This window comes from Apteryx rowi, unplaced genomic scaffold (assembly GCF_003343035.1).
Source record: "Apteryx rowi isolate R43461 unplaced genomic scaffold, aptRow1 scaffold_733, whole genome shotgun sequence".
Lineage (NCBI taxonomy): Eukaryota > Metazoa > Chordata > Aves > Apterygiformes > Apterygidae > Apteryx > Apteryx rowi.
The window spans coordinates 220,660-236,586 of NW_020451020.1; the positions used below are offsets into that span (position 1 = coordinate 220,660).

Sequence of the window (15,927 nt, forward strand, 5' to 3'; positions counted from 1 at the left end):
AATGTTATTCTAGAGATCTTAGAAATGGGTTTGGTCATGCACTAAATGCTGAGACTTGCAACAGCTGCTTTTAGCTAAGAGCACCACAAAGGTATTAGCAAAACACTGCCATTCTTCATCAATTACAACAGGGAATGGCAGTATTGCTCTTGTGGACACAGCTACTTCTGACAGCTGAGAGAAAAAATATATATATTCAGTGTGGTGTCTGGAATGCAAAACAGGAGAAAAGTGTGCTTCCCTGATTGTGTCTAGTATTCAAGATATTGATGGAGCCAGCAAGCTTGTGTTATTATCAGGGCTGCACAGCCATGAATACATAAACTAGAAACTGGCCTCTCCAAGTAAAATATGCCTTCCTCACATTACTTATGTGGGAGTCAGCTTCAGGAGTATATCTTCAGAACATATTATTGGTAATTTTTTCTATAAAAGATAAGCCCCAAAAGGGCAATGTCATCATCTCTCTTTACAGATGCACATGCTSTCCCGGTACTGGAGCTTTGCTAAAACTGCAAGTGACAGATCAGGGGAATATTTATTGAGACAGGGGATCTCCTGATCTGAATTGCAGTGTAGTGCTGCAGTCAGTCATAAATTCACTTTTCAGTTTTTTTTCTAAGAAGAAGCAAACACAAGAAAGCTAGATGTTGATTAGGTTCTTACTTGAATTCTGAAAAGAAGATGGATGTTGTTCAGGTTGGTAGGCCACTATTTTGGGAATTCTTTAAGGAGAATATTTTGCAAAGCACTGAGTTTCTATGCTGGCACGTATGCCCCTCCTCTCCTTCCTGCTGCCTGTATAAAAAATGTTTGCGCAATTGTCTATTGTCTGATTTTTTTTCAAAGGTACTAAGCATGAACAACTCCCAGCAGAGTGACAAAAACATGAAAGCGTACATGTGTTAGAGGAGAGGTTGTACAGCAAGGTGTGACAGCTCCTCTAACTCTGTGACAAAACAAGTTTGCAAAAAATTAGTATACATAGATAGCTTATGGCAGAAGATCTGCTCCATTTTTACTCACCCTGAGTAGTTGCAGCTACTTTGAGGGTAAAATTTACTCATTGTGAGTAGCAGAAATAGGTCCTAGGAGATGAGAGGTACAGTTACTTGTAGGTACAGAGCCCATTACAAAAGGTAAATTCTGCCAAAGTGGTTCTTTTCACATATGATAGCTCATACCCAGTAATTACTAAAAAAAGCCAGTAAAATCATGGAGTGGCTTACAGGTAGGGTCCCAAATGCAAGCCTGGACCCAGCTGAGCAAAACTGGGTCAAGACGAAGTCCAAGTACGTAACTGCTTAAAGGCATGGCAGACTGCCTACTTTATCTCTTCCCAAGTTGATGGAGAATCTGGTACCACTCCACTCCCTGCATTTATAGCCCATCGATGCCTCTTGCCAGCAAGATAGCATTTGGGGACCAGTCACCATGCTCTCAGGAGGCTAGACTCTCTAATGGTAGGAAGAGCGCAGAGCCCTGCTCCTCAGGGTACTCTCATGGCTCCTCAGCTGTACTTGTTTCTAATCTTCCATCCAATGTGCTGGAGCAGAGCCCAGCACCGGGCTTTTCCCTCTTCTTCTGTTAGCTTGATGACTGCAGACATGGCTGCAGGAGGGAAGGAAAACGAGAAGATCAGTGATTACTTCTGCCAGGACAAGAGTGTAGAAAGGCAGGTTATATCAGAGAAAGGATGACTTTTTTTGATTTCTAGGAAGGAATAATTTAGCAATGGGAGTTCCCTACTGCAGGGGCACAGGAAAAGAGGAGCAGCAGCTCCCTGAGCTCAGAGTTGCAGCAGCTTTCACAGCAGTTTCCAAGCATCTTCTCCAGGGAGCTTTTCCTTCTGGGATCATCTTTTTGGGAAATGTTGGTGGCTTGCTGCTGCTCGTTTAGTGAGGATTAGCTTCTGCAGCTTTCTGAAGGCTTTTACTTCTGTTGGCTCTACCAGCCATCTTTGGTGGCTGTTTCCTGCTAAGGGACTGCCTATACCTCTTGTCTACAACCGACTGCTGATCAGGGAGGATTCAGCACCTGCTTGGGAAACAGCTTTATAGCTGGAAGGCAAGAGCAGAGTTTTCATAGTGCAACAGAGACAGCTAACAAGAGTTGCAGCAGTTGTCGCAGCAAAGTGCAGAGAGTCCTGAGATCTTTGCTCTGTACCCAGTCTCTGGCTTCAGCAACTTCCTTAGCACATCAGACTCAGGCAAGTCTCCTGAGGGACGATGCTGCTGTCCACATCTCTGGCTGGAGGGCATGCCTGGTGCCTCTCCCTGGGGTTGGGGCATGGGGCAACAGTGGCTTATCTGTGGGTGTGCTCTTGTTGAGGCACTGAGTCCCAGGTGAAAGAGTTGTACCAGGAGGCGAGCATATTGGGGAGGATGAACAGGGGGATCAGCAAGGTCCTTGCAGAGACCCTGCAGAACCAACAAACTGACCTCCACATGGCCAGGAAGGAGGAGAAACAACAGATTACCCTCAAGGGAGCCTGGGATGGAGGAGGCTGGATACTTATCACTTCCAGCAATGCAACAAAGGGTTTCTCCACTTCTGGTTCTGCAGTTACAGAACAGGTACAGTGCTCAGGAAACGTATGTGGAAGATGACCTCCTGTCAGAGCCAGCTGAGCCTCAATCAAGTGTCTGCACAGAGAAGAAAAGAAGAGGGATAGTTATCAGAGACTCTCTCTTGCAGGAGGGTGTGGACATCTGCCGACATTACTTGATGTCTCGGGAGATTTTCTGTTTGACAGGTGCAATATTCAGGTTGTTGAGGAGAGACTGCAAAGGCTTGCCCAGCCCTTGGACTATTAACTCATCCATGGGGGCACCAATGATACTTCACAGGGAACCCTAAGTGCATCAGGAGTGACTGCAGACCCCTGGGGTCAAGGGTAAGTAGAGTGGGGGAGACTCCACCCAGAGCCCCTGGGAACCAGTCACAACGCTGTGAAGTCCTACTGTCGCTTAAAGTATCCTTTCCCTCTCATAACTCAATTATCCTGAAACCTCACTGCTTCCATTCAGTCCCCTCTTGCCTCTCCAAAACCTCAAAGCATGTCCCCCTCACTTTCTGTGGAAACTAATGCACTACCACTGAATAACTGAATTTTGGTATTTATTAGTAACTTTATGGAATTTGTAGGCCTAGTGAAAGTTGGCCTTAATGAGAAAAGATTTGACACATAGCCCCCTCCTTTTTTCTTTATCTTTGCAATTCTATTGCCTATATACTATTTTTGCAGGGATCATGTATCTAGATAATAGTCTGTTGTCACATTATCCTAACCTTGTAGCCTCTCATTTTTAACTTCAGTGAAATGACCAATTTATCTAGTCCCAGTTGAGTGTTGTGAATTCTTGGTCATGCTATTCAGTTCAATGAACTCAACATAAAAAATTAAGAAATCCTAAGAAACTGGAGCATTAAGAAATGAAGCATCCAAAAATGTGCATCATTTTAAGAAAATGAAAAGTCTGATAGAACTTGTACAATTGAGTGCTGATTTAAAGAAACAAGTTTAAGAGCAGAAATTTAGCCTAATGAGTCAGTTCTCTGGTCTAGAATTCTAAAACATTAGAAAAACAAATATAGCAAACTCGTATAAAGTATGTGTTATATTGTCATCTTTACTTCTATGCATCTTTGTACTAGCCTGTGCTGTCATTGGAGCCAGCAAAATATCCCACTAGATTTTGGTGATGACAAAACTTATTTCCATGCTGAAAAGGACAAAAAGTCACTATCTGTAGTCTATTCACAATTATTTATGGAATGCCTTTGGACTTCAACTAGATTAAAATCCAAGCCAGTATGATTTCTGTGATTAAAACAACTATTTGCAACATGTTAGTCCTTAATATTATCTGTATTATTTGAAAGAAAATATGGTCTTCACTAAGATTCCATACCATTTTCTTGAGCCATGTGAATGCCTGATAATATTTCATTATTCTTCTTTTCTTTCTAGAACATAAATAAATAATTGCTTAAGCATATCATTTCATTCTTCTGTGCTTTATAGTCTCTGAAATATTTATTGATTGCATAACAAATATTAAAAATATAAGTCTTTTAAAATGTTGACTATCATTGAAGGTATTTCCAAACAGCAAAAATACTATGTTTGTTTTGGTCATTTGATTATTTCATGCAATAATACAGATATATTTTAATTAAAATGTCGCAGGCTGTAATAAATGTGATCCTCTCTCACTGCCTCTGTGCATTAAAGATTTGCAGCTGTCGTGCCCTGTATTATTGTCTGGAAAAAACAATTAGGTAGCAGTGTCAGCTTTAAAAATACATTGGTTTTACGCTTTGCAATAAAATAGAATGCCTGTTAGATAAAATGGACTGTCCTTGATAATACCGAAGGGATGAGAAGCCCGTTTCAGAAAAGCTGTTCAGAAAATTAGATATAAGTTGGTGAATAACTGGAGCTACATAAAAAAAAACACCTGGCCTCTCATAAAAATATAAGCTTTACATATTATCTGTTTGTTGTAGAAGATCTGACAGATGAATTAATACAATTGAAATTGCTGTCACTGTGAAACAGATTAGTTTTTCATATTTAGTGCATACTACTTACCAGACTAAAATATGACTTTGAATGTTCACTTCAATAAAACTTAGTTTATAAATTACCAATTCTTCTTTATTTTGTATAAGAAAGTTGAATCACCTGGAGCACGTACATAAAAATAGCTACAGTAATATTTTTAGACGATTAAGAATTGGTATTTACAAGAATATTTAGGCACTTAGGTCAGCTGCTGAATCTTCAGGCATGCTGGTGGATACAGTTTGCTTCCTTCACCTTGGAAAATCATATTATTGCATGAGATGTTAGAAATGAAGATGGATTTGTGTGTGGTGTTGAACGTGCCTACCTTTGCATCCCTGGCCACAAATCATGCTGCCAGCCTCCCTGTGTCCACCCGCCGACTGCACAGGAAGCCATGGGTGTCCAACATGACTGTAGATGCCTGCACTGAGGAAGTCCAATGATAGGTGAAATGACCTCCACCATTGGTATCTCCGTTCAAGCACTCATTTTGGCTCCCACTCCTTCAATACATCATTGTCTTGCAAAATAATTTTGGTTGTGGAGGACACTCCTGCTGGTGCTGAAATCTGGGTAGCAGTAAGGAGATGTCTATGGGTTCTGGAGATTTTGGAAAGGAGTGGGAGCTGCTTGCTGCTTTGTAAAAAGGATGTGTATTGGTTATAAGCTGCTGCCGCTAGGGCTTAGGAGACAAACCATGGAACAGGAGATGAACTCCAAAATCCAGTCCCAGCCCCTGTGGCTTTTCTTTAAATGAGCAAAAATAGATCAGCATGCTTGCTGTTAATACCTGTTGTTTCAATCTGCTGAGATATTGTATGGATTAAATTTATGAAAAATTATCAATTTCGCCAATTAAAAATCCCCCTGTGAACACATTTAACATTTCAAATGTTAACATCTAAAATATACATTAATGCTTGCAACATGACAAGAAAACTTAAGGTTATTTGGCTATCTTAATTTAGTATTTCTTACCTAAACCTGTTTAAATTTAAGAGAAACAACTGAATTTACTGAGTCAGTGGTTCTCAATTTGCATTAATTTACTATACATTGTAATAATTTCTCTTATTTTGAAGTATTACTGATATACACATTCAGTCTTAAATCAGTTGCAATTTTTTTTCTGTTTTCTTTCACCTGGGAGAAATATAGTTATGAATTCCCTTTATGCCAGTGGGTAGTTTTGTGCTGATGTATCCTTTTCATCATGTATGACTTGAAAGACTTTTTGTTGTGACTTGTGTGACAGATCTGAAGAGAACTTAAAAACTCATGTTCCTAGAAAAGTTGGCATAATGAGAGAAAATATATATTTTTTTTATTCTATTAAATACAGACCTTTTTCTCTTGGTTTCTTTCATAATAGCAGTAATGAAATGCCATTTAACTATAAGGAGTCAAAATCAGATTTACTCTAGGTATTGATTTAGTAGAGTAAAATAGTAAATAAATGAGTCAGTATTTATCTATAATTCTACAAATAAATGAATAAATCATTCAGCTCATACTAAGGCAAAAAATTGCTAAGATCTATATAAGTTTCATCTAAGAAGAGACTACAGCATTTTTCACACAAACCTTACCAGAGCTAAGTCTGTCTTCTGAATATGACCTTGCATAGCAAACTAGCACATTTGACAGTCCTCCTCAAAGTGCGCTGTAATTATTCTTCCCTGAACTGAGTTTCTAAGGATTAAAGCTAAAGTTCAGATAGTGATAAATACAGGTGCAGTGTTGTAAGTGAAATGGCTAGAAATTTGGTGTTGCTATTTAACTAACAGCTTAAGTACTTAAGAGCCACAATGCTTTTTTCTTTAACTTCCATAAAATCAAATCACATTTATGATTCATTTTCTGTCAGTTCAACTGCACAGTATTGGCTAATATTGTTTTTAAATCTCAAAATCAGTACAGTATTAGATTTAAGAACTGTCCTTTTAAAAAAAAAAAAAGGCTGGAATATGGATTGATATTCTGTGTTGTTTTCAACTTGCATGTGAGCTGTAGTGAAGCATAATTCATAAAGAAGATAAATCCCAAAGTCCATGAAGTACTGCAAAAATATTGGTTATGTAACATGCAATTTTCCTCACTGCCTATCTTTAGGAGTCTTTTAACCGTCTACCTTAGTTGTCCAAAGTCGGTCTGCATGAATAGTCAGCAGTAAAATACGTGATACGCCCTCTGAAGGAAGTGACCAGGCCTCCATGTGACCAATCTGCTATTTCTCTCAGATAAACTCAGGTATTCTGGAGCTCTTCGTTGCAGGGCTGGAAAGGTCCCTGCTGGTTGTCTGTGAGACAGCACGTGTTACGGCAAGCCTGCCAAAAGCACCATGCTACTGAGTCCTGAGGGAATTTGGTAGGTCGTCTTGGTGCTCAACACTTTTGAAAATAAGTACAGAGCAGCTCAGTTTTCTGCTCTTGTGTTTGTAAGTCTTGGTTTATCTGTCCTGTTTTTTATGCAGAATATTGTTCCCTTCAAGGTGCAAAACAAAGACCTTGGTAACATGACAATAAAATTTTGTCCACATATATTCAGAAGACAAACTAAAAACAGCTCCCTGAATTAGCTAGCAGTGTGACAACAGAAATACTAGGCCAGGCCCATGAGGAGACTTGGGAGCGTGTGATGGGACTGCCTTTTCTGGCTGAAGGACAGACTGTTGTCTTAAATCAGTCCTGAAGCAGCACACTTGTCGGCCAGTACGCTCAGTCACCCAGGTCTGGTTCAGCATTTAGGAATCTGATCATTTGCTCCACCACTTGAGACCAGTGCAAACCACCCCGGCCTATGGTGAGGATCTAGTGAAAGAATGAACAACTTGGCAGGGAGGAAAGAAATCAGTTACATATGTCAAAAAGTAGCATTTCTTTTCAAAGGAAAAAGTAGACTGTATTTCTTACACCGAAAAGATAGTAAGATATTGTAGMAATAAAGGAAGACAATTGTGGGAGGAGGGATGTTGCACTGTACAGTGAGTGAACTCTGCATGATATGTTTTGTCAGTATAACTGTTCAGAAAGGGACATCTCACTTTTCCTTCCACAACAGTAAGGATCCAGGGCAGCACAAGCAGTGCACTTCTGATTTTTGAGGAAAAAGGGGAATAAAATCAAGAGCTACCATTTCCTTCTCCATCTTGGTCACTGGAGGACAACTCATTTTTTGTTATGGCTCCCTGAGGTTTTGAAGCAGAGGACAGGGCTGAGACTGGGAGATCCTATTACCTAGATCCTCCTTATGGATGGCAGGATCTGAAAGCCATCAGATGTTTTATAGGTATTATATAGCTTCTCTCTGCCATTCCAGTGGGAAAATGTGTTCCTCCAGCTGTTCTTGTCTGAACTATTTAGTGCATAGCCAATTAGAGTTATGTGTTATGTAAAGAAATGTGAGTACAAATGTTTGAGTATCCCCTGCTTCCACAACCATTATACCGAATTTGGACTTCGATCTTTGCTAACATCTTAAGGCCTCTGAAATAAATCATTCCTCACCCTTCACATCCAGAAAATCAAGAGAGCAACCTCAGGCTTTTGATTGCCTGAATCCAACTGATATCTATGGTATTATTTTACTTATTTATTCATTGTTAATCTTTCCTTTCTTTTAGAAGTTGACTTTAATTAAACTTGCCCTCAGCTTAAAAACATGACCAGCCAATTGGTTTTAAAATTGGTTGTTAGCCAAATAACACATATTTCTGTGTCTTCTTCAGGAGAAAACAAGAATATCACTTAGAGCATCTTTTCTTTCTCTGTTGTCCAATAAACTGTAATAGGAGCAGCATTGCAAAATAAGTCATCATGCTGCAAGTCCTTTTACACTGTTAATTCCAAACCCTGTGACACCACTGACAATTCTCATATGGAGAGATGTGGGGGAGAACTAAAAGCAAATTTCTTCTAACAGTTACCCTTGCTATGAGTTACCTTTTTCTCTAAGTTGTAGAGTCTTTTACATGGAGGATCTTTCAAAGAGGCACTCTCAGAAATAAACTTTTGGCAAGTCCATCACAGTTAATTTTAGGCTGTGAATCTTCTTTAAAACTTTCTATTTTTCGTTACACATAAGTAACTTGCAGTATTCCATGGATATTCCTGAAAGAGTGTCAGATGATCTCCAAATGTAAACCATATCTTAAGACTCTTTGTGCTGTTTGTCGTGTTGGTTGTCTCCCCACTCAATCACTCAAAATCAGTGTGGCAAACATGGGATAGTGAGAAAACATTAATACTTCAAAGATGAAGGGAAAGCCTAGATATCTGGCTGGTTGTTTTGCTGGAGACTATGCAAATGGTTTGAATACTATTTCCATTATGGGGCAGTGGGGAAATGCAAGTAAACTACTTCGTGACCAGTGGGAAGGACAGGAAATTTCTGTAGGACAATTGCTATCTACAGTGAATTTTATGATTCATAATGTGCTTTGTTTGCTTCATGGGATGAGTCTCCTGTAAGTCGGAATATAAAGCAAACTATACCACTGAGTATTGTCTGTATACAACCATGCATGAAGATAAAGCATCAAGCAGAGGTTCTGCTTCCACAGTACTTTTGTTTCCTACCAAGCTGTAGTGGAAAGGGAACAAGAGTCGAGTCTGGATTTCAAGCACAACTTACTGAACAAAATATCCAGTTCCATTCTACAGTGTGAATATGCATTTCATGACTGAGGAGCTTGCCTTTAGGACACTTGAGCATGTTTTTTTAAAGGTACTTAGAGATTTGTTTGCTGGCGGATTCCAAAGTTGCTCGACCAAACACTTGTTTCAAGGACAACCCGCATATTTTACTTGCATGGTTGTCTGTGTGCACATCTGCAGGTACATCTACCTTTTCATAAGACTGTGAGGCATATCCCCTTTTCAAAATCTAGTGTTGAGCTTTCCCAGGCCTCCATTTTATATGTGTTGGATAAAAGGGTTTTGTGAGCAATGTGTGCATAACTTGTTTATAAATGTCTTCAGATGGTGGGCTTGCTCTCCTTTCCTTCCCATTTTGCTTCAGTTGTTACCTGCATGGATGCTAATGTGGACCTGGTGACTGGGTTATTCTCACCTTGTTTTCAGAGAAACAAGAGTAACAGCAGAATCCACCATCAACAGGACTAAGATGTCTGAAATATCCCTACTCACTGCTTTATATTGAAAATTTGCTTACCTATATTTCTTTGCAGGTGCGTATGTACTTCAGGTAAAGGCTACAGATGCTGACGATCCCACCTATGGAAACAGTGCTAGAGTGGTTTACAGCATCCTTGAGGGGCAACCATATTTCTCCATTGATCCGAAGACAGGTAAACAGTTTATCAGCAATCCTGGAAGATTTAAACTTTGGATTTCAATACATATGGGCAATATCCATGAATAAATATGGGCTGCGCTGATAGGGTAGCTTTGTACCAGCTTTGTACCTAAGCCAGTAAGGTAACTTTGTACATAATGCTGTTTTGGTTATTTACTGGTTTTTGAATGAATCATGATCTGTTATAAAAAGAAAAAAGTCCACTCTCCTCCCAGCAATCCTGGAATATCTAAAGCATGTATACACTGAAGAAGTTTTTCCTTATACTTTACCATTTCTTTATAGCTAAAGCTTTAAGTGTTACATGCATTCTATTTCTTTCCCTGGTGATTTCATTTTGTATCTCAGGTCTTCATTCTTTTTTCTCAGTACTTTTAGTTGCTGAACTTAGAGTCAGAAATTCTCTGGCAATGACTGTTTTGCTATATAGAGCTAATCTGGGACCATGGAACAGCTAATCATCTCCTGCCCTCCTCTTTTCCTGGGGCATAGTATGTTTGTCTGGAGTTACTGGATGTGTGAGTAGTAAAGAAGAATATTTTTAAAGAGACTGAAGTAGCTGGGAGTTTGGGAGGCCAGTTAATTAGGTATCTTGTCCTATATTTTTAAATTAATAAATAAATTTTTTGTTTCTATATTTAATAATTCAGTTAAGGAACCAAGAACCTACATGTGAATGCCACATATGGCATCATCCTGAATGTGTTACAGGGTTAGCTGCCCATATGACCCTTGCAACAAATAGAGTTTTTCCTCCCAGTGAAGCTGTGCTTTAATGTTGGATTGTGTGTTAAAGAGCCTTTCTCCCACATCAATCAATAATTTGGAGGTGAGAACCACATAAGGCTGTTTGTGCACCAAAGGGGACATTGCTCTGTCACATGCTCCATTTAGCAGGAGATCGTTTTGCAATTTGCAGTCAGCAACTTTACTTTTAAAACTGTACTGTGACTTCTTTAGGTGTCTGGGGGAAAAAAATGTCTTTACCTTTATAGTTTTTTTTTTTAATTTDTTTCAATCTTGTGAGGAATGAAAAGGAACTCAATGGCAAGAAAAACCTTTACTGAAGCCACAACTTGTGTTCTAGTATGAGTTACCCAAGAAAAATTTAATAGTTACTAATACCTAAAGGAAGAACCTTTTTCCCTCTTGCACTTTGAATTGCTGTTATCTCATAAGGTCACATGCTCTCATCTATTACTCAGTAGTGAATAGTGAGTGGACCTTAGGAGATAGCTTGCACCTTGCTAGCCCTGGAACATCATACAAAACCAGTGTTTCCACATCTTTCTATTAATACTGTAGATGAGTTACTCAGGTAGAGCTTGGTGGTAAAAGAAGGGACACAGCTGTAAAGGAAGAGTCATGAAACAGCTAGCTGAGCATAAACTTAAAATCCTGCACCAGAAAAAGCATATAGATTAATGCAACTATGAGCAGCAATGTGCTGTAACCTGCCTTGCATTAGAAAGGCCACAAGATGAGAGTTATCTGTGGCTCTAACATGACAGTTTCTGAATAATAATGCAGAGAATGCTGTTTAATAACTTACTGTAAAATGGAGAAGGCTTGGGCAGCACTGTGGATCTTCAAGCATTTCCATTTCCTTGTTTTATAACTGAGGAGATGATACAGTAGTTTTTTACTGCAAAGTCTCTGAAGTATGCAATATTACCTTTGCCATACACTTGCCTCAAGTGTTTTTGACAGGAGAAGATGGCCTTTCTGAAGCAAAATGACATACCAAACTCCGAACTCCTGGCAGATGGACAAGCATTTGTTCGGGTTGCTGTTGCTGGCTTTTTGCTGCCCCTTGCATTCTATTTACAATTTGAAATATTCCCTTGTAATTATTTAAAGAACTTAAGAACATCCATACTGGGTCAGACCAAAGGTCCATCCTGCCCTGTATCTTATTTCCAACAGTGATCACCTGCTCAATTCCAGGGAAGAATAAAAGTAGAGGGCAAGCCTTTAGTGATGTATCCCATGAATACTCTCCCAGTCTCCAGCAATTTGTGACTTAGGAACTTCCTGAGTCATTAGCAGTGTCCATGTAACCAGTAGGTCTGAAAGGACTTCTCCTCCATAACTTGACCACTTTTCAGTAGGGTTAATTTGTGTGGGTCTTCAGTATCTGTACACCCAGTGACTACAAATTCCACAGTGAAAGTTTGTCTAGTGTGAAGAACCACCTCCTTTTACTTCTTTGGAACCTGACACCTCTTAGTTTCATTTCATACCTTTTACTTTTTATACTGGAAGAGACAGTGAACGGTTAATTCCTATTTATTATTTTGTCATTTGCCATGGCTTTACAGACCCATATCATATTCTCCCTTAGTTGTTGCTTTTCCAGATTGAAGAGTTCATTAAACAGAAGCCATTCCATAACACTGATCATCCTTCTCCTCCTTCTCAGGACCTTTCGCAGTTGTACTATAACCTTTTCAGTGTCGAAGGACCAGGAGCTGCACACAGTGTTCAAAATGCAGGCATCTTATATGGAAATATACAGTGGCTTAATGATATTTCTTTTATTCTTTATTCCTTTCTTAACAGTTCTAAGCATTCTGTATGCTTTTTAGCTACTCTCACACATCAGCTGCTATGTTTGTAGAAATTTCTATTATAACCTCAAAATCTCATTGCAAAGTGATAATGGTCAAATCACAGGCCATAATTTTATACATGAAGTTAGGACCATGTTTGGCCTGCACATGACTTTACACATAATCCCTTTTCAGGTTGTTCTTGACAGGTGATAAACATTTACATTGACATGAATCTAGTATGCTTAAATAGTCTCTAACCTTTATGAGTTTGAATGCCACAGCTACCCCTTAACTCTTCTTTTTACTGACCTCCTGATCTTTTGCAGTCCTCCACTGAAAGTAAACCCAGCTATGTGGGAGTGGAACAGTTAACTCCTGTTGCGCTCACAGGACCATGAAGTGCTTTACAGTCTGTGCTGGAGAGCCGATCTTGGACTGATACACTTTGAATCAGGCTTTAGTGCTACCAAGTCTAACAAATCAATGGTTGCCTCTCTTCCCAAGGTTTCTCTAGGCAGCTGCTCCTTGAAGCAGTCATTGTTCATGTCTAAGTGTAGTCTGTGCATCTGTCTGATGTGATGTTTGCCCAAACTATGTAGAATTAATTGAAATCTCTCACTATTATTAATTTTGCATTTCCTTCTCTAGTATCCTCTCTGATCTCCCCAGCATATTGAAGTCAGTGATGGTCAGGTGGCTGTTCATACACACTTGCCACTGCGTTTCTCTTCTCCAGGCTGGAATTTTATATTTGGGGATTACTTGTTGATGCTATGAGATTGCTCTCCTGGTTTTACTTTGAGGTTTATTTAACATATATTATTACTCCACAGAAGGATAACCTACTTTATCTTTCCTCTATACTTTCTGTTCTGTTACTAAAATGTCCTTTTGATAAACATCTTTCCACGCAATCTTCTGCTATGTCTATGAGGTCAATATTCTCTTTTGAAGCTAGATGTCTAAGTTATTCAGTTTTTCCATAGACTAAATCATTATAGTCCAAATTCTGACCTTAGTTATAGTCTTGAAATCCAAATTGGTTTCAGTAGGAATATTAACCTCAATGTTTATTCACGAGTTTATTCACAGAACCTGGATTTTCTCTTCCTCATAAGTGGATCATCTCCTTTTAAATTCATTATGGTCCAACAACTTTTCAGAGTGTTTCTTCAGACTCTGGTCCCACACTTACCATTTTCAGTTTTCAGCAGCCTCATTGAGGTCATATTTCCCACCACATTAGATATCAATGTTTTCTTTGCAAAGAAAAAAAAGTCAAAATTTCTCAGTTCTGGGTCAAACAATTTTTACTGTAAAATCTTAAAGTAAGGGAGTTTAATAACACTCAGAACAGTATTACATGCATATAAGACCTGTACATTAGAGTAAGTCTTCAAGTTCAAAGTTCGTATATTCTTTGTGAAGCTGAAGTTGGATTACCAAAGTCTGCAGTCCTTTATTTCCCAGGGATTTTTTATCACCATTTTATTTTTATCCTTTGCTGTGGTTAACTAACTTTAAATCATCTTTGTCCCATCCATACGAACTGATGGTTTTGGTAGAAATAGCGGTTTTCATCTATGCTTTTGAAATAGAACAGATAGTGAAGGGAAAATTGCCTATGAACTGTTAGACAGGAAAATTATTCTCATTGATATTTTTTTACTAGAGACAGATTTCTTACAGAAAAAATATGGAATACCTTTATACTTCCAGATGGGAAAAACAGTGGGTGACTGAGCACTTTACTGCTAGACTGATAGCTAATTCTTCATTTTCTGGGGACCATTAGGAATATTTCTAACTGAGAAAACCACTCAATAGTACCTAAAACTGTTACACAAAAATCAGATGAACTGCATCTCCTGCTCACAACATGCTATCTCTCCAGGTCAGGGGGGTTTTTTTGTTTTTTTTTTTTTAATCTTCTATGATGTTTTGCTAGTGTAACAAGGGCAATTCATTCTCATAGCTCTTTTATTCTTAGAATAAGCATACCAAGAATGTTATAAAATACTGTGGAATGTACCCTCTCCACAATGTAAAAACATGGATTAAGAGCTTTAAGAGGAGACCTAGTAATATTCATCCTGTTTGCAAGAGGATTTTTTTCATGAATATCACTTTCTACTTAAATTCTTAATGATTCTACTGTTGTCATGATACCTGTTGCCATGATATCACTAATTTTTTTGGTATATTAGTCCAACTTTACAAACATGCATGTTCCTAAATTTTTACAGTCATGGTGTTTTAAAATTCAAGATTTCTGTGTAGAACAAACAAAACATTGAAGAACACTGTTTTAAAAAACTCAAAGTGCACTGTTGCTCTATGTAAATGTTCTTAATTACTTCAAATATTTGTGATTCATATTCCAGATCTATGCAGTACAGTAAATGCCATGCTGAGATAGAAAATAATAGTTATTATTAATTGTTGTTATCATAATCAGTGTTACAAGTGGAGAGAATGGAAAAGCCTTACTGTTATACAATTCAATTTAATAGGAATTTTTGATAAGCTCCATAAATGGAAAATTTAGGTCAAAGTTATTTCTAGACTCTGAACAAGTACTGTAAGCTAATGGTTCCTATTCTTGTTAACATACCAGCTGTTAGTTGCCAGAAAAATAAGAATGAGCCTTAAAGCTTGTTTATTATCATTCCAGCTCCATTATAATGCTGGGGAAAAAGACTACTTTTAAAACCAAACAGGTTAATACTGAAAAAGAGTGTGTTCTAAAATAATAATAACCTAAAGGAGAAGAATGCCTTTCCAACTGGTTTATTTTATAATTATGCATGCTACCTGCATTAGCCTGTTTGCACTAAGCCATTTGCTGAAAACTATTGCTGGATTTGTAGCATTTTACAATATAGCATGCACTTGTAAAATTTTGACGAAGTAATATATCTTTTTCTATATGTTCGGTTTTAAGAGAAAGGCTTGTGTGCCCAAAATCTTGTAGCTTTTTACAACTTCATCAGCTAATCAAATGATCAGCATTACTTCCCTCTCTCTGCAAATCTTGCTTTTATCATACACTTTTCTAACATATCAGGAGGGAGATTATGGCATACCTATTTAGACTGAAGTCACCAAAGATTAAGAGCCATCCGACTAATGCCTTACTAGGATATTGATTACATTTTACATTACTTTAAGAAAGTACCTGAACTTTTTCACTGTATCTAGGTGCTATGGCGAGCAAACTTCATCAAATAAGGGAGAACCTTCTAATAAAGACCTCCTTTAGTACAGAATGAGAGGAACTTAACTGTGATGGCAAGTGATTCATCTGAAACAGATAAAGATAAGTCTCTGAAATACTAATGGTGACCAAACATCTTGTCTTACATTGTCTGAGTCTGCACAACACAGCTTTCTTTGGTCCTGATGTGGCAAACCGATAACCTTGCCTTTCACATCTCTAGTGAAAATGCACTGCTCTCATCATGCTCAATGAAGGTGATTCAT

General features: G+C 38.4%; 1 protein-coding gene across 2 annotated transcripts in view; it reads left to right on the top strand.

Annotated features, from left to right (window-relative positions):
• Window positions 1-15,927, top strand: part of CDH12 (cadherin 12) — a 164,203-nt gene that overhangs the window by 75,998 nt on the left and 72,278 nt on the right. The window contains exon 3 of one of the 2 annotated variants that reach the window (XM_026087798.1): window positions 9,762-9,881. The exons of the other annotated variant lie outside the window; for it this stretch is intronic. Coding sequence (XP_025943583.1) covers window positions 9,762-9,881 — 120 coding nt within the window. The remainder of the gene's footprint in view (window positions 1-9,761; window positions 9,882-15,927) is intronic. 2 annotated transcript variants of the gene reach the window in all.